Source organism: Ailuropoda melanoleuca, chromosome 7 (assembly GCF_002007445.2).
Source record: "Ailuropoda melanoleuca isolate Jingjing chromosome 7, ASM200744v2, whole genome shotgun sequence".
Lineage (NCBI taxonomy): Eukaryota > Metazoa > Chordata > Mammalia > Carnivora > Ursidae > Ailuropoda > Ailuropoda melanoleuca.
In genome coordinates this window covers 126,030,906-126,050,182 of record NC_048224.1, presented here as the reverse complement: position 1 = coordinate 126,050,182, position 19,277 = coordinate 126,030,906, and the positions used below count along the sequence as shown (strand labels likewise).

At 48.7% G+C, this 19,277-nt stretch overlaps 1 protein-coding gene across 3 annotated transcripts in view; it reads left to right on the top strand.

The window, feature by feature from the left end:
• ABCC4 (ATP binding cassette subfamily C member 4) overlaps positions 1–19,277 on the top strand; it is a 246,341-nt gene that overhangs the window by 34,757 nt on the left and 192,307 nt on the right. For all 3 annotated transcript variants that reach the window (XM_034665378.1, XM_034665380.1, XM_034665379.1), the window contains exons 2-4: positions 4,398–4,508; positions 5,066–5,186; positions 15,682–15,906. In XM_034665378.1, coding sequence (XP_034521269.1) covers positions 4,398–4,508; positions 5,066–5,186; positions 15,682–15,906 — 457 coding nt within the window. The remainder of the gene's footprint in view (positions 1–4,397; positions 4,509–5,065; positions 5,187–15,681; positions 15,907–19,277) is intronic.

Genomic DNA, 19,277 nt, shown 5'->3' with positions numbered 1-19,277 from the left:
GTCGTAGGAGGGAATTCCAGAGAGCTTCATGGAGGGCTGGGAGGGAGGGTTAGAGACGGGTCAGACTGTAGGTGGCAGCTTGGAAGGAAGAGCTTCCTTTACGGGGATGAGGTTCAACAGTTTGGAGGAAAGCATTTGATTGAACAGGCACTAATGGCCAGATGTTCAGAGAAGAGGCCGCATCAGGCACTTTCGGGCTCAGAAGGGGATCTTGGTGATGATTGAATCCTGTGCTTAGGGGACCATGTTGACCGTAGTGACTAGATAGGGTATCACCAGCTGCTTGTCTCCTCCTTGCTAGTTCCCACCAGTGGTGCTTTAATCCCTCAACAGTCTTGGGAGGTGGCCCGCAGGAGTGAGTACCTTACTGTGATTCTTCTCACTGGTACTGAATTGTATGCAAAATTTTTTTCAAGAAGGGGATTAGGACAGTAATCCATGGATGATGGTTGTATAGTCTTGGTGTTGGTGGTGGTGTGGGGAGGTGTGTGGGGATGAGGACACGGAGAAGAGGTGTTGGGTTCTCTGGTAGGAGAGGAGGAAGACAGGAAGGCCAGCCGTGAGCCCTGGAAGCTCCAAAGTCGAGATCAGAAGCCTCTGCACGGTCCACAGCTTGGAGGGGGTGGAGGGAGCAGAGCAAGCCGGAGTAGCGACCCATGTTGAGGATAGCTCGCCTGAAGGGTGGATGTTCGGACCTTGCTCTGGGTGGATTCCCATGACATCTGTGCCCAGGCACCATGGTGAACCAGGCTCTGTGTTTGGTCACGGGGGCGGCAAGTGTATGTGAGTTGTCATTGCCCTGAGGGGCTGGCAGTGTGGTGCGCTGGAGGAAATCCTGCGGCTGTGGTCAGTGCTGTGCAGGGGGCAGGAAGGAGAGACTAAGCTGGGGAGGGAAGGACTGTTGGGGCAGAGCTGGGTTGCAGGGTGGCTCATTCAGCAGCAGTCTGGAATTGTTGACTCAGTGTCCCTGGGGATAAATTGGAAGTCAGAGGTCTTTGACTCCGGCCTCCAATTCCTCGCTTAGCTGGTGGCACAAAGGAGGCTCGCCATCAGGTGGAAAGAAACCCTTTGGCCCTTGTTGGTATCTGTGGGGCTCAGCCTGGCTTTTTGGGATTTGGGCACTGAAGGGGATTGGGAAGGTCGTTAAATCTGGAGCTGGGGTGAAAGGAGTTTGCTTAACTGAGTAACTTCATCAAAGTTATTAGAACCTTTTTAACGGGGCCGAGTGTGAAGAGCAATGGCATCGTCAAGGCTGGTATTCGTCTGGTAGGTCTTTGTAGTGTTCAGAGCAACCCCAGCTGATCCCCTCCGCAGCCTCGGGAGGTGTTCTCCCCATTTGCCAGAGGTCAATACTGAGAGGTCCTATGGCTAGTTCAAGGTCATACAACCAGAAAGTTGGCACCTACGGCACATGCGACAGAATTTTTTTCTCATTAACTTTAAAAAAAATCATGGTAAAATACAGATAATGTAAAGTTTACCATCTTAACCATTTCTAAGTACACGGCTTAGGGGTGGTAAGCTCAGTCACACTGTTATGCAACCCATCTCCAGGACCCTTTTCATCTTGCCTTAGTGTTTCCCCACGTCCCCCTCCTCGGAGTCCCCGGCAACCACAGTTCTGCTTGCTCTCTGTGTGAGACTACTGTAAGTACCTCAAGTGGTGGAATCCTAATGTTTGTCCTCCGTGACGGCACCATGTCACATTTCCCAGTGGCTGCCTGCAAGGGCTCCGATTTCCCCACATTCTCGCCGAACTTGTTACGTACTTATTTTTTTGATAGTCACCATGCTGATATGTGTGAGGTTTTGTTTCACTGTGGTTTTGATTTCCTTTTCTCTAGTGATGAGCATCTTTTCCTCTGCAGACAGAATTTCGGGGCAGGATGTCATCATCTGAGCGAGCTCCACTGCTGATTGCCTCAGCATTTTCTACAGGGAATACCCGTGCAGTAAAGGTGGCCCCGTACGGTTCCAACCTGTCTGGTGGTAAAGCTCACACGGATGTATATTTTTGTCTGGGAAGGCAGTTGAGATGGAGAGAGATTGGGTGACCAGCAAACAGACATGGAGGTGCTGAACTTGGAGTGGGGAGCATTCCGGGACCGTGGGGTCCCAGTACCGTTGCTGGAACTGGACCCAGCCTTCCACCTCCTGGACTGGGGGTCCTTTAGGGCTACCAAGCTACCAGGATTAGCAAAATCTGAAGCGCAGTTTCTCTCTTTGCTTCCTTTGTAATTCATAGAATTCATTTATTCAACAACAGAAAATTCTTGAGCAGCTCTTCTGTACCCGGTATTGTGCTAGGGATAAAGCTGTGAATAAGAGAAATAGGATCTCTACTTTCCCAGCTTGTCGTCTGGCCTCTGAAATGTCTTTACTGGCAAAACCAGTGAAATGGTGTTCATTGTTAGGCTGGTTCTGCATTAATTATCGTTTACGTAATGTATAATGGGTCTGTATAGGGCTCTTTAGAGCTTCTGTACAGTTGTTTTCTTTTCAAAATTAGTCATTTGTAGAGATCATTTGAAATTAATATAAATACTGTGCCTACATCACACTTTCACCCGTGGGTTTTAACTTCATTGGTAATTCCCTAATTCCATGGTTCCTTCTGTATTTGTTTGCATTCTAGAATTTTCCTTCTCTCCCGTTTATGTGGCAGTAAGGATTCATGGATTCTTCTGTTACTTAAGAGTGTGACTCGTTGCTATTTATTTATTTGATGCTGGAAGTATCCCAGATTTGTCTGGGGAGAGCCCTTGGAGCTGTCTCCCTTGGCCTTTGGGCACATCCTCGTGATTCCTTGAGCACGTCCTTATTTTATGGCGTGAGATGTTCCAGGCCCATCTTGTACTTTTCTCTGCCTGTCCTGTGTTGGTGTCAGCCTATGGAAGCAGTGCCGTTGCTAGGAATGACGTGGACCCTGCTCGCCCGGGACCGTACTCCTCACGTGGCCACGTAGACATTTCGCTTTTGCAGCAAGTGCTGTGGCCAGACCAGCCCTTGGGACTCTTGTGGCTGCAAGTCGTGTCTCAGCAACAGCCTTTAGGGAACTTTAGAAAAGAGAAGGTTTATTACTCATGGGTCCTAGAGGGCTGCGTGGCATGCCTGGGGCGTGCCAGGGGCTGCAGGGCCAGGTGGGCGCAGGAGGGATGGGGCCGGGAGCACGTGTGTGCACGCACACACTTGGATCTGGGCTTCTGCCTTTACAGAGGTCGAGGCTGGGGTGCCTGGGGTTTCGCGAGTTCACTCTTTATTGGTGAATTTAAAACCTAAGAGGGAATTAAAGCACAGGAATGGAAAAGCCGGCGGTAGAACGGCCAGTTATCTACGTCAGCCTGCCTGTTCTTAAGAAGAGGGAACATTGGCTGTGGGTGGGGTGGCCTGGCTCTTCATCCAGCGTGGCTGGCAATGTCTTCCTTCGAGATGGAGCTCTTTGAAGTGGTTGCCTTAGCAGTCAAGAGCATAATGTCAGGCATTTAAATTACAATTAGGAAAGCTAATTGTCAGGTGCTTTCATAAACCGTCCCAACCTTGAAATCAGACATGTCTTCTAGGAGACCTGGTTCCTTTTAGGGAAGAAAGATAGGAAAATATGCAGATTTGGGTGAAGGGGGCCGAATGGTACAAACTTCTAGCTATAAAATAAGTCAGTCCCAGGGAGGTGACTATATAGTTAATGATTTTGTATTGCATATTTGAAAGTGCTAAGAGAATAGCTCTTAAAAGATCTAATCATAAAAAAATTTTTTGTTACTATGTACGGTAAAAACAAAAACAAAAACAAACAAAAAACAACCCAAGATCTGGACCCTGGAATACTTTTTATGTCCTTGCTTCTGGGGCCCCTCAGTGGATAGAGCACTCTCTGTGTGTGTGTATGTATGTGTATAAGCACATATTTATCCCCCCCATATCTCTAATGTAGACTTTCAAAAAATTGAAGTATCGTTGTCCCACGATGTCACGTTAGTTTCAGCCGTACCGTGTCGCGCCTCGATGAGTCTGTGGGTTGTGCCCTGCTCACGCCAAGCGTGGCTGCCGTCTGTCACCACACACCACTATTACAGCACCACTGACTCTATTCCCTATGCTGTGCCTTTCATCCCTGTGACCTACTCTTTCCATAACTGGAAGCCTGTACCTCCAACGCCCCTTTCTGCACGTCCCCCGCTCCCTCCCCTCTGGCAACATCAGTTTGTTCTCTGGATTTATGGGTCTGTTTCTGCTTTTTGTTGGTTCATTGTGTTTTTAGATTCCGTATTTTACAAGTGAAATCATAGAGTATTTAGTCTTTCAGACTTTTTTTTTTTAATCCCATGAATGTAGGATTCTAATTAGACAGATGTAAATTTGGTTGTGTATTACTTTCCTTTTCTCTTAATTTTTAACAGGTGGCTGAACCCCTTGTTTAAAATTGGTCACAAACGGAGATTAGAAGAAGATGACATGTATTCGGTGCTTCTGGAAGATCGCTCAAAGCATCTGGGAGAAGAGTTGCAAGGGTAAGCCACAGGCGGGAATGAAAAGGGAAGGGAGGACTGAGAATTTCTAACTGTGTGTCCAGTGGTTTGGGACGAGTTTTGCCTTCCCCTTGGCCCTTCTGGAGCCTCCTTCCCTCATCTTGTACGCTCCCCTCCCCTCAGGCTGGACCCCGGCTTAGCCTACTTTGGCGGCTGGTGGGGGGAACCTGTGTTTCCTGTGTGTTTGTGGAGTGGAGGTTGCCAGCACCAAAGGCCTGGATGCCAAGCTCTGACCCCAGAGATGGTGTCACTGGAGGAGGCTGTCTGTGTGCCTGTCTGCCTTCCTGGCCTGCTCCTGGCGCTGTTCGTCTGGCAGCGCTTGGCAGCGACTTGTTTCCTGAGACTGGAACCTTTCCCCTCAAGGCATGTTTCCTCACCACACGGCTTTCACGGGCCGCAAACAGTCCCCCGGTGCTGAGCGAGCAGGGCCCGGTTATCCGCACTCTGCCCTGCCCCATCCCCGGTTCTGCCGTGTGCTCCGGTTCTGGCGTGTGCTCCGCTCTGCTGTTTCTCACCGCGCTTGGTTTTTCTCCGTGCAGGTACTGGGATAAAGAAGTTTCGAGGGCTGAGAAAGACTCACGGAAGCCTTCTTTAACAAAAGCAATCATAAAGTGTTACTGGAAATCCTATTTAGTTTTGGGAATTTTTACGCTCATTGAGGTAAAAGCTTTTATGTGCGGTGCGTGGGTTTTCCGCGTGTGCGGGTGGGGACGGCGCTGGGCGGCACTGTGGGGGAAAGGGGCAAGTCGTTAACGTCTGAGGGTAAAACGTATTTAGGAGACATGACGCCTGCAGCTCAGCGGTGGTATTCCTCTTCAGAGTGGGCCTCAGGGGGATTACTGTTTTCCTTGTAACGAACTGAAAGGCAGTGTTGCAATTGAAAGGCAGTGTTGCGGGAGGATGGTGCTGAGTTTAATGCCCTGTTGGGGTATTGTTGGTGCTCAGTGAATGTTATAAATGCAAAGGGTGATCCTTGACCCGAAGAAGGCTCTACAACCTCAAAGAATATGTGCCCTCTGATTTGGAGGAAGTAAATTTGGGTCAGAGCCCAGAATAACATAAAACATTTTATTAGGTGTTCAGCAACTAACAGCTAACCTGACCAGGCCAAATCTGATAAATGTTTTCCCGAGAAGGTTTTATTGCCTCTCCCCTTCCAGGGGGTCAGAACCCCAGGCCCTGTGTCTGGGCTGGACCTGGCCCGAGCTCTCAAGGGCCCATGGTTCTGTGGGCTGCCCCCTTTCCAGCAGGATGCGTACCATGAGCCAAAACCCCCTCTGTGGAGGAGCTCTGGCTCCGTGAGTTCTGGAGGATTCGCGCCCCACCCATTCTGGTTTCCTGTCCCTGATTATTGGCGTGGATTGCTGGTTGGAAGGCGGAGCTTTGGTAGCGTGACATCGCAGCTATTCTGGGAGTGATGTGGAATGGAAAAGCAAAGGCAGAAAGCCAAGAGGTCCGCGACCTCCTAGCCCGATGGGCCTCAGTCAAGATCCTCCAGTAAGACCATGTTCTCCCGGGCACGGCGCCAGTGAGCCTCTACCTGGCTGGGCTGGGGCCTGCTGGCTCTGCTCTCTGTTGCACCTTAGTACTGCCTTAGGGACGTTGGTGGCCCTGTGAGCATAGGAGAGTAGTAGGGATAGGAGTTGCAGTTCCTGTGAAACGGTGGTTTTAGGTGGAGAAGGGCGTGAGTTGTCCTAAGTCTGTTTTGTTGGGCGTGAGATGGGTGGGCTGGTCGATTTGTATGTGGGAGAGGCAGCTCCTGTGTCGAAGGCCCTGTGGTATTGAAGGGCAGTGGGTAGGTACGTGATCCCTGCCCTGTGTCACTGGAAAAAAACCAGAGCTTGTCAGCTAACAGGACTAATGGTCCTGGGAGATTGAAGTTCCCCTGGATGACTAGGTGGGTTGGCCAGAGGGTGGGGGCACCGATCAGCGCTGAGATACTGCTGTGGCTTGTGACGGGCAGGATGGAGGTGTAAAGCAGTGGGACTGACTGGGCGGTGGGAGGGGGGACAGCACACTCTGAGGCTGTCCCGGCCTGGCTTTGACCTGTGTACTTATGTCCCAGTCACGGTGTTTCTATGCCGTCATGATTAGTCTCAGTTTGGAATACACAGGGTGACAAGCTGGGGTTTATTGTGGCCGGTGGGTGCAGGATTTCCTGATGAGAGGTGGCCGCTGACCTCACAGAGCAGAGTGCTCATGCATTCGGCTTGTCGGGAAGCCCAGGAGCCTTGGCATATGCCTGTGGCCCATGTCCATTGTCTGGTTGGGCGTGGGCAGGGACCCATGTCCTTGGAGTCTGGTGCTGGATCGGACCCTGGAGCGGGCCCCCCTCTGCGGCCTCTGGTTCTCTCCTTTCTCTTTGCTGCCAAGTGCTGAAGAAGTTGAAGATGGTGGATCCCAAAGGGTGGCCCTTGTGGCCGTGCGTGGACGAGCTTCTGCTTTTCCTCACTCTCGTGGGCAGCTGCCTGTCTCTAAGTCCACGTGGTCCCATCTCAAAACAAGCTGCAGGTCTGTGCTGGGCATGGGAACAGTAGACACAGAGCCCTGAGGCCACAGAAGCTGGGCTTCTTCCTGAGAGGATAGGCTCCGCTTTGGCGCAGGGAGCGTTGATGACTACATTGTCCAGCCCTGGTAATACTTAGTACTGGTAATACTGGGATCTAGGGATGCTGGGACTGGGGGCTAAAGGAGGGTGCAACTGGTAAGAGCGCTGGCCTCTTATTGGGGCGTGGAGTACCTGGCAGACATGCGGGCTCACGCTCAGTAGCGTGTACTCACGCTTAGCAGCAGTACTGTTACTGCTAGTAGTACTACTACTGGTAGTAGCAGGAGCCGTAGAGACTCCTACTCAGTAGTAGTGTTACCAGCAGTAGTACTGTTACTAGTAGTATTACTACTACTGCTAACATCAGGGGCAGTAGAGACTCCTACCCAGTAGTAGTGTTACCAGCAGTAGCAGCAGCACACTGTTACTAGTAGTATTACTACTACTGCTAGCAGCAGGGGCAGCAGAGACATACTGGGTAGTAGTGTTGCTAGCAGCAGAGGCTCATATTCCATAGTAACAGCAACAACAGTAATAGCACACACTCGGTGGTAATAGTACTATTAGTAGCAATTTCGGCCAGGGCTCATACTCCACGGTGGTGGCCGCAGTGGCAACAGCGGTACTGGTAGCAGGGTAGTAATGCAATAACAGTAGTAGTACAGTGTAGTAAGAGTAGTAGTATAATAATAAGTACTTGAAAACTCTCAGAAACTGCTGCAGGGACGCCTGGGTGACTCAGTCGGTTAAGCGTCTGTCCTCAGCTCAGGTCATGCTCCCAGGATCCTGGGATCGAGCCCTGCGTTGGGCTCCCTGCTCAGCGGGGAGTCCGCGTCTCCCTCTTCCTCTCACTCTGTCTCTCAAATAAATAAATAAAATCTTAAAAAAAATAAAACCTGCTGCAAGCACTTTACATGCAGTATTGTTTCATGCTTTTGGCCAGCTCAGGCAAGCGGGCGAGTATTATTTTTATCCGCGTTTTCGGAAAGAGGCCGCGTAGTGCCAGGTTGTTACACAGTGTGCCCAGGGTCCCACAGAGCACGAAGGGCAGAGCCGGGATTCAGTCGTGGCTGCTGTGATGCACGGGCCCGACCATCTGCACGACTGATCGCTCATCCAGTGGCGGGAAAGCTTGTCTTGAGAGCTCTTACTTCAGGGTCTCAGACGTGTGCATTTTGAACTTGGCTTGGGCAGAAATGTAAGATGCCAAGACCTCCCTGGACAGGAAGTCAGACTGGGGACTGTGAATTTGGGCAGAGCTCAGGTGTCGGTGTCCCTGGGCTGCTGGACGTCCTGGGGCGTTCACACCCGCAGCGTATCGTGTATTCAGATCGGCCAGAAGCCCTTCAGAAAGCCAAATTCTGCTCTTTACCTTAGTGGATGTGGGGGTGGCTACCCTGGCGCCCAAGCTCGTAAACTTGCATCCACATTCGTAAGACCCCATTCTAGGTGAGCTCCTGGAGACTGACCAGCAGGAAGGTCGGGGTCTCAGATGGGACTCGGATGATCTGGGCAGAGGCCGAGCTCTCTCCATTGTTACTTAGCGGGTGCCCCTGGCTCCCTGCTGAGAGATGGTGTCCGTACCTCTCCCAGTGGGTGTGCATTTGCTGGGCAAGGATGAGGACCCTGGGTCACCAGCGTGTGGGCACTTCCCCACACGCAACATGTGGAGTGGGCCTGGGGCAGCACAGTGACGGTCTGGGGTGGAATCAGACGGGACTGGTAGCAGACCATCCGGTGTGGAGTGGGACTGGGCTGCTACCCGGGGGGCGCTTGCCGCTTCGTGCTGTGACACGGCCCATATCTCGGGGGTTCCCAGTAGAAAACGAGACAGTGGCCTCAATGAGCCTGCTGCCCGGCACCCGTGGTGATCGTTGCCACTTTGTGTCTTTGAGAGAATACGTGCCAGAGCTGTGTCCCGATGCCGGGATGCTCAGGCGGCCCGCGGAGTCAGAGCACCACCAGAAGTAAGCCTTGGATTGTTTCTGGCAGCAAAAGAAGCCTGAAATCCAACACAAATACCCTTGTTTTTCTAGACTCACCTGTTCACACAATGCTGTTCTGGAGACATGAGAAATGATTTTGTGCAGTGGAGCTAATGAGGATCTGTTACGGTTCAAAATCACTTGCAGGTGCTCTTTTGGGTTTTCAGTGATTAAAGGTCGTTCCTGAGCTAGGTGGGGTGTATGCTAGTGGGCTAATGGGGCAGCTTCCCGTACTGTCATCTTTCCTGCTGCTTGTTGGTCTTCGTATTTTAGGTGGTGGAGGATCTAAACTCAACTTGAGGATTTTCTGAAAAGTTTGAGGCTCACTGATTATCCGTGGTTTGCAAGCAGTGTCGTGTTACCAAGCAAAGTGTGGGCAGGGCCGTCCCCGGGCACTGCTGGCAGCCACCAGTGGGGAGAGGCAGGATGATGCAGGCCAGGGCGAGACTTTGGAGGTTGGATTTCAAAGGGGTGAGAATCTCTGTCCTGTGAGAATTGAGGAATGCTTGTAAGGCTTGCAGAAGCAAGCTCCATGCTGATGTCGAACACGGCGTTCTTGCAGGCCAGCACTAAGCAGAATGGAACAGCCAGCGAGCTCCCGGCACGCCTGGCCCCCATGTGCACTTCCATGGGGATGTGGTGGGGACAGAGCGAGTGCCCTCCTGCCCAGAGCCCCAAGGGTAGGGAGCAGGAGCCTGAAGGCTCTTTACACACTGCCCGGGGCCTTATCTGTGAGAGAGGTGGTCTCTGCCTGCTGGTGTGTTAGTGGGTGGATTTTCCCAGTCCCCTTGCCCTGAGAGGGGAGGGGTGGCCGCGGACTTGGGTCCTCTACCAGTGACCCTCGGAAATGGCCCCAGGTGGCTGCCGGCATTGAGCTGTGACTTGGCCTTTGTCTGAGGCCGCTTTTGTTAATTGTTTCTGATCCAGGTGGAGGCTGCGGGGAGGCCAATGTTGGCCTTCATCTTCAGGCTGGAACTTAGCTGATGGGCCAGAAGTAAACAAAATCCTTTTGAGTCCCATCATGTCGTCATGTCGTCTCCCCCCGCCCCGCCCCATCCCCGTAGTTTGTGCCTCAACTCAGGGCTGATTCCTTGATAACTGTCCTGGGCCTTTGCATTTATGTCCCGACTCTTTTTTTTTTTTTTTTAAAGATTTTATTTATTCAACAGAGATAGAGACAGCCAGCGAGAGAGGGAACACAAGCAGGGGGAGTGGGAGAGGAAGAAGCAGGCTCATAGCAGAGGAGCCTGATGTGGGGCTCTATCCCAGAACGCTGGGATCACGCCCTGAGCCGAAGGCAGACGCTTAACCGCTGTGCCACCCAGGCGCCCCCTTTTTTTTTTTTTTTTAAAGATTTTATTTATTTATTTGACAGAGATAGATACAGCCAGTGAGAGAGGGAACACAAGTAGGGAGAGTGAGGGAGGAAGAAGCAGGCTCCCAACAGAGGAGCCTGATGTGGGGCTCAATCCCATAACGCCGGGATCACTCCCTGAGCCGAAGGCAGACGCTTAACCGCTGTGCCACCCAGGCACCCCTCCCCACTCTTTGTTCCAAGCCCCCTCACGTCTGTTTAGCCCCGGGGCGAGGCTGATGAGTGGCTGCTGGTAGCCAACACGAGGGCCAGGAAGATCCATGAAGGACCGCTGGCAGGGCGAGATGAAGCCTCCGAGGGGACCGGCAGGGCCGACCCGCTGTGTACGCCCTGCCTGCTCTTGGGTTTGTAGGCTTAGGTTAGCGGTATCCACAAGATGACCCCGAGTGACAAACAAACGTAATGCCTCTCACGCATTCTGTTTGAGATGTCAGGGAAGGAGTGACTCATTTTTAAAAAGATTATATTCATAATGGTTAAATTAAAAAAAACATCTGCTTAGACGTTAAACTTCTGGCAACTCCCTAGAAAAGTTGGCTTTTATGAGCGACTTTCCTCCAAGAGTTCTTGTTCTACCGTTGTTGTTGCCTGTAGGGGAGCAGTGGGTTTTCCAAGGCCTGTGTGAAACTAGCCTCTGCCAAGAGAATGGACTAGGTCTCTCCCAGGACTCGTGTATCCTAAGGGTGATCTTCGTTTATACTGATTTTGATGCTGGTTTTCGGACACCGTGAGCTGTTGCATCCCATTTACTTGTCCGTGGATCCCTCTGAGGTAGATCAGGCAGGAATTTCCATGGATAAGGATACGGTGGCTCAGGAGGCAATGGATGGACTTAGGGTCATGTGACATGCAAGTGACCGGCCTAGTTTCTGAAGCAAACATTCTGGTTGCTGGATGAGTGCTCTTTGCATTCTGTCCTGACGCCTTCTCTTGCCAGGGCCCCCACCCACAATGGTCAGGGAGCCGAGACGAGGTGCTTTTTCTCTGACAGCAGATCTGTGCTCCTCTGTCAACTGCTTCATACACTGTCACCCACAGCTTCTGCCACACCGCCCCCGCAGCTTTTTAAGAATGCTTCAAAAATACAAACCTAGAATATGATTGAAGGGTCGCAGGACATGCCATCCCAGAACATGCCTCTTTGGGATACAGACCATTTTGAGCTGATTGATTTTTTTTTTTTTTTTTTAAACTAGGCTCCATTCCCAGTGTGGGGCCTGAATTCACAACTCTGAGGCCAAGAGTCTCATGTTCCCCCAACTGAGTCAGCCAGGTGCCCCTGAGTGGATTGGTTTTGAGAAGCATCAGCTGCAGAAGCTCTGGAAACAGAGCAGAAGTTACCCTTTTGTAAGGGACAGTTAATTTTATAAAGGAAACCTCCATTTGTAAGGATGTCTCCCTCTGTGCCAGGAAGACAAGGGTGGCTGTCAATCACAAGAGCCTCCTATCCGTGGAGAAGTCTTTAGGACGACTTAAATCTGCACAACCAAGCCTTACCCCTGTTTCCCATGCTTTTCCTATTAACTGTGTCCCCCCCACCCCATGGCAGTGGGTCTGGCCTCTGGGGGTTACTCTGTTTTCCTGGGGCTCTCCCATGTATGCTAGAGATATACCTGGTAGTAAACTTCTGTTTGTTTCTCTCCTGTTAATCTTTTTTACAGAGGATCTCAGCCCAGAGCTCAGAAGGGTTGAGGCAAGATGGCTGTTCCTCCCCTGCAGATTAAGCTTGCATGTCCCCCTAAGCCAGCTGCAGTGGGTATCAACTCATGACCGGTCTTGGCCCATCTGGACCCCACTCACTCTCATGCTTCCCAAGATTATTTTCAAGCAGTTTTTAGTACCTCATCATTTTATCTGTATTTTAGTGTGTGTCTTCCAACGCTATGGACTCTCTCCCTTATATAAGCTAATGCCGTTATTATGCCTGAACATGAACACTGATGCTGGATGTCATTACTATCTAGCCAGTGCTCATATTTCTTTTTCTTTTCCCTTGCAGTTTGAATCCGTATCCAAATCAGGTGCCTTTGGCTGATAGAGTTGTTTAGGTTCCTTTCCATTCTCTCTCACTATAATTTTATTTATTTTTTCAAATCGAATACTCGACACCAAGTTGTTTGTCCTGTAGAGATTACCACAGTCGGGATTTGGCCCATAATTTAGGCCCTGTGTCACTGAACATGTTTCTCTAGAACGTTAAGTTGGTGGTGAGATCTGAAGCTTGATCTGCCTCCTTTTTTCTTCTTCTCTTTGGCAGATTTACTTTGTAGGTCTGGTGGTGCGCCTCGCTTATTACGTACATCGTGTCTGCTTGTCCGTATTGTGCGGGTGATGTTAGGAGCACTATTCATGGTCATTGCTCAAGATCCTAATTTACTAGACGGTTGCAAAATGGGGTGGTTCTCATTCTTCCTGTGTTCATTCACTGCTTTCTCTCTGTTAACCTTAAAAATAGAACTGCCCGGTTATGTCACTGGCAAAAATGGGTTTATTCAGGGATGGCAGACAGTTGCAACTTGGGGCTAGCAAGCTCTGGCCAAACCAGTAGGCAAGCCTGCCAAATGCTCTTTTTATAGGAAAAAGCAGGAAGTTGGGAGGGGCTGTTCCAAACAGGCTCCCTTGTTTGCTGTTATGTTTCCACTCAATCATTTTTTCTTTGTCTGATAGCTTGTTTCTATTTCCCGTGTTTTCTTTCTTTTCTCACGGATCAGGCATGGTGGGGTTGGGCAAGAAATGTTTCCCCTACACGGGACAGCTGTGTCCATGGGGGAAGCTTTGGCATCTAGCCGTGTGATAAGTTACCCTAAGAAGCAAGAGGTGGGGTTGAAATGTCAGGTGTGTTTCAGGGAGCTGAGTGCCAAATACCCCATTAAGGAGTACCTGCCTCGAAGACTCTGAAACTCTGGTAGGACCTTGATCCAAGGGGTGTTGTGGTATCCTATTGGGCTCTTCTAAAAATCCCTTATGGTTTTATGATCAAGAAGAATTCTTGTGAAGGAAGAATAAAGACTGTATTCTCAGTTGGTTTGTGGGAAGAATCTTCACCGGGCAGAGATGACTGTCAAAAGATGGGCGTGTTTGAGCAATTTTCGACCTTGCTCCCGCTCTTCAGAAAGTTGTAATATGGTTAATTTCAAGTTTGATAATACATATTTTCCTGGTTTTATTTCTTCATGGTTGAGGGAGAGGATCAGGAATGGACGGATGAGTGGGATGGTAGGGGCCGTGAGCTAGCATTACTCATTAGTGAACCTGTTTGATCGATTATTAGGTCCTGTCAGCAGAAAAATCCAGGGGCTTGGGTGGTAATGTCCTGCCTTTATTTTGTGCTCTTTTCCACTGGGTTTGTTGCATCTATGGGTTTTCTCTCCGATGGGTGACTCTGATTATATTTTCCTATACCCATGCCCATGTTAGGCTCAAATGGAGAGCTGAGGACCAGTCAACAAACACTGCGTCCCAGAGACGATCCTAAGTTTTAGGAAAGTTTGGGCCAGCGGGTGTTAGCTCTGGGCTCCTGGTGGACAGCCCCTGGGTGGCATGCTGCTGACCTGGGCTGGGACCACCCATGTGTACAATTCGGGTGTTCTTGTTTCGCTGTGTAAGCCTCCAGATTTTCATCTCAGTAATCCCATAAACTGTTTCATGGCCCGCTATATTTGGGTTACTTTCATAAACTCTCACTGCTTCTTGGGACGAATGATTGGGCATGCTGGACACGTAACAGTGAGCCTTTGTATTCTTGAGATCTGATGGTCTTCAATGAGCAGCATTTCCTTGTAGCACAAAAGTGCCATGACTTCATGAGAGGCGAGGCTGGTGGTGAAGTTTGTGAACGAATGTGTGCATGAGTGTGCAGCGTTGGGGTTTATAATGTCACACCCATCACAGGGATGGGAACAGCTTTCTGTAGATAGCCAGAAGGGGCACTAGTTGGTTGAGAAGAAAATGCATGTTAGTTGCGTTTTGGGTTTGGTTTTTTTGGGGTTCCCTTGCCCTTTTGTGGTATGGGTTCCTCACTTGGGACAGACGGAGGAGAGCCACCAGAAACAAGCCTGTTCGTTGTTTGCCATGTCTGTGTTAATAAGGACAGATTGCTCAAGAGGAAATGTTTGTTTCAAAGTCGAGTTCTTGAAAGATTTCCAGACTTTTGGCATTAGATGAAGTGAGGTGGAGGGCCTGTGTGTTTACTTTTGGCGACAGGCATTTGCTCCGAGTGTTTGGTATTCTTTGTTGCTGGAGGAAGGTACCTTACAAGAGTGGACGTAGGTTGTGGGGTGGAGTGGCCATCTGGCATGGAGCAGCAAGGTTTGCCATGTCCTTTGCCTTTATTTCCCTAAGTCTTACTAAGGACGTAAGCCCCAGTGCTTCCATAACTCAGCGATGTAGGATTTTAATTTGTTGCCTTGGGGAATGGAGGATTGTTACAATTTTTCAAAACTAACCCCCGCAATGTATGGCTGATGGCGAACCATGGATGGTGAGCCATGGGTGGCATTATTTTGAGCTTGCCTTCTGCCGTGTTAAATTTTTGACTCCAAGGCAGCAGTGCCCAGCTTCTAGGGGGTAGAGACATTTGAAAGCGATGGCCCTGAGCCTGCGAGCCTCCTGAGCCTGGTCCTTTTCCTTACTGCGACAGAAGTTGGAGACTGGACTCCATTCTTTTGATCTACTGACATGTGGAATTTGGGGTTGGGCAAGAGTGGAGGGACCTTTCCTCGGATCTGTGTTTGCGCCCATATCTCCATTCACCAAAGCTCTTTTCATGCAGAAGGGGGTTACAAGAGCATGCCTCCTGTGAGCCAGCCCTTTGCGACTTTGCTTTGGACTGGGACGTTGACAGTGGAGCCCCAACAGGCAGGCTGTGAGCCGGGGCTTCCTGCCTGTGAGCACAGGCCTTACGCTTCCTTTGCCACTTTTTTTCTCATTCATCTTGGGCCAAGACTTATCTGATAGTCTGCCAGATGCGTTCTAAACGTGGGTTGCAGTATTTATCGAGCACCCACGGTGTACCCAAGCATGACGATCTAAAGGTTTATGGCTTTTGCTCTTAGAATTTGGCTTAAGGTTAAACTATTATCTGCTTGTCATACATAAGAGAGGAGTTCTGTTTTTCTTTGGGATGAGTGATGAATGTAGCACTTTGTTAAAATGCCTTTTTAACATGCTAGTAATAAACGCAAAGCTATGTTAAGAAAAACTGGTAGGACCTGTATTTCTAATTACGGCTTTCTCCTTTCCTTTTAGGAAGGCATCAAAGTAATCCAGCCCATATTTTTGGGGAAAATTATTAATTATTTTGAAAACCATGATTCCACTAGTTCTGTGGCTTTGCATGAAGCCTACGCCTATACCACGGCGCTGGCCGTCTGCACACTCATCCTGGCCATCATGCATCATTTATACTTCTATCATGTTCAGTGCGCCGGCATGAGGCTGCGAGTCGCCATGTGCCATATGATTTATCGGAAGGTAAGTGTCATTTGGTGTCAGAATGTCTACCTCACCCGAAGCATCAAAAGCATTTTGGGAAAGTTCATAAATTAAAAATTTTATAAATAGAATCTTATTTTTATTTATTTATTTATTTCAGGGGGCGGGGGAGGGGCACAGGGAGAGAAAGAGAATCCCAGGCAGGCTCCATGCCCAGTGTGGAACCCCACGCGGAGCCCGACTCTGGGCCTGTCTCGGGACCCTGAGGTCATGACCTGAGCCAAAATCAAGAGTTGGACACTTAACCGACTGAGCCACTCAGGTGCCCCTAGAGTCATTTATACCTTACCAGAGAAGCTTATTATTTATAGCAGGGGAATTTTTTTTCCCCCTTTTAAGTGAACTTTATTGATATACAGTGGAAGTTTTCTGTTGAGATCTGGTCAGAGCTGCCTTTGATCATTTTTGGCCATGCGCTGTTGCAAAATACTCTGTTGGTAATGGAATCTAATTAAAAAATAAGTATCAAAAGTATCGAATTGATTTAGGCATGAAAAATTTCCAGGGTTTTCATGTCTAAATCTCAGATTTGTACTTAATGGAAAGTTTGTTGTTGTTGATTAAAACTTTCATTTACATCAAAATTGTATTTTACAAATGATCTTCTGTGAAATTGGATCTATAAAATTGAATCTCAGAGAAAAGATTGTATTTGGGAGAAGGAATAATTGTTTTTTTTAAATGAACCGTTTAACCATGTTCAGTGTAATTGTGTTAAATAAAGAAAAATAAAGTCTATGTCAAACACATTCACTGTATTCTGTAGTTATGGCTGTATTTTTTTTTTTTAAAGATTATATTTGTTTATTTGAGAGAGAATGAGCAGCGGGCAGGTGTAGAGGGTGAGAGAGAAGTAGACTCCCTGCTGAGCAGGGAGCCCCATATAGGACTCCATCCCAGCACCCTGGGATCAGGACCTGAGCCGAAGGCAGATACTTAACCGACTGAGCCCCCTAGGCGCCCGGGTTGTTTCTAATAGTATTAAAGAAAATAGTTGATGTTTGGGATGAAACTTTAAACTTTACATTGTTTTTAGTAATTTTGGAGAAAACTTACATTCTACTTTATGTTGCTTTCCATTCAAGTTATTTTCTGCACTATTTACTTCTCCTTTATTGTACATTGTAGCAGTTTTAATGACAAGAGCTGGTTTGATGACAGTGTTTTTGTATTGAGAAATGCCATAAAATTCTCCCATAGTTTACCCTGGTCTTAAGTATTATGAAGGGAGTGAGGATTTCTGGTGTCTTTGCCAAGGAGTTGCCAGAGACAGAAGAATGACAAGAGCTGAAGGGCTTTTTACAAACTGGACCCCGGATATCTCTTTGCTTTGGACCGTTTGTTTTAAAAACAAAAACACTTCATTTTAACTGTATTGTGTGCTTGAGATATGCTAAGAGAGTTCGAGCTTAAGTGTTCCCGCCATATACACAAAAGGATAACTATGTAAAGTGATGGATGTGTTAATTAGCTTGACTGTGGTACTCATTTTTCAATGTATGTCTGTCAAAATATGACATTACACCTTATATATATTATTTTTTAAGTATTTTTTTTTTTAGTGACCTTTACGCCCAGTGTGGCCTCAAGCTTACAACCCTGAGATCGAGTCCCATGCTTTTCTGACTGAGCCAGCCAGGTGCCCAACATATACAGTTTTTACTAAAAATAACAAAATCCTTATTGAAATTTAAAGCCAAGCAATTTAAAATATTGCTTCTTTTACCTAGTTGCTGCTTATCTAAGGCTTCTGTTTCTCGTGACTACTTTTCTTAGCAAAACGCAAGATGGGCAGAGTCTTCTTAATCTTGGAGTTGTGTGAATCTTGGAGGCTTCATACCGTCTGGGTAGGCTGTGGCACGTAACGGCGGGTTCCTCCTCTGTGAGGTGGAAATGGTAGCCCTGCCTGCCCACCCCAGCCACGGGGCCTTTTTTGCTGTCCTCCTCCTGGTTATTCTGTTGTAGTCGCTTCTACTGTTGAGGAGACTGGCCCGACTTCTCTATAAATTAGCTAGGTCATGCTTTGCTCCCATAAATAAATAGGACATTTCACTGGGACTCTCCTGTGAAAACCGTAACCATGGGAGCCAGGTTTGAGGTGACGATGCAGTCCAACAAAGCTCTTGGCTGCCCAGGTGAGCTGCTGGTTTTCTTCCTCTTACACTAACGTTTTGGAACTCGCCTTTGGGAAATCTGATCTGATCTGGCACATTTGCTGAATGTAAACATCTCCCAAAGTTGTTAATTTGCTGGCTTGATTAGCCTAAAAGAATTGCCCCCTTACAAAGACTTGGCTTGGGTCAAACTATAGGCGTAACCTGAAATTCCAGAAACGTGGGAAAGACTGATGTCCTCAGGCACTGCCTTGTGTCTAGAATCCTGCTGGGTGAATAAATAGGACACTTTTTCATCACAGGTGGGCTGATGGCTTAGGGCAGAAGCTGGCACTGCACCAAAGCTCTGAGAGGCCCCTCCGAACATCTGTGCCTTGGGCTCGGGCCCTGCCTCCTAATCCCCGGTTCTGGGAGAACATCAGGTTGGGTTGTCGTCACTGGAATGGCTGCTAAGTTCGTTGTTGGCGTTGGTAAAATTGCATGATGTCCCGGGATGTAGCCTATCTAAAGACGGCTTTTCACTTGTTTACCTTTGCACAGTTTTGGTAAAATTACACCGGAATCTCTGGCACCCAACGTGGGGCTCGAACCCACAACCCTGTGGCCAAGAGTCACAGGTTCCTCCAACTGAGCCAGCCAGGTGTCTGGAGAATGCCTGCCTGCTGCCTGCCTTCTTTCCTTCCTGTAAAATATGCATAACATAAAATTTACTGTTTTAACTCTTCCAGTGTACCATTCAGTGACATTTAGAAGTACGTTCACATTGTTGTGCAGCTGTCTCCACTATGCCACCCTTCATCTCCAGAACTTTCTTGTCTCCCCGGATGGAGACTCTGTACGTGCTAAACACTGAGCACGTTTTGTTTCCCCATTCATCTGTCAGTGGGCATTTGAGAGATTGGCTCCACTTTTTGGCGATAGTGAATAATGCTGCTGTGAGCGTGCGTGTGCAAACACCTCTTCAAGTTGGGGTGCATTCCCCAAAGTGGAATTGCTGCACTCTATGGTGAATTTTTGAGGAACTGCCAGACCCGTTTCCTCAGTGGCTGCATCATTTTACTTTCCCACTTGATCAATGATTTTCTGTGAAATGTGAGGACTAGATGAAGAGGAGTTTTTACGAACTGCAATGTCTTGTTTGGGTGGGTGGTTCTGGTTGGTCGCCTGTTGACACAGCCCGTGGGGTTCTATTTAGGTTCCTCGAATCTATAGGACATTTATATATATATATATATA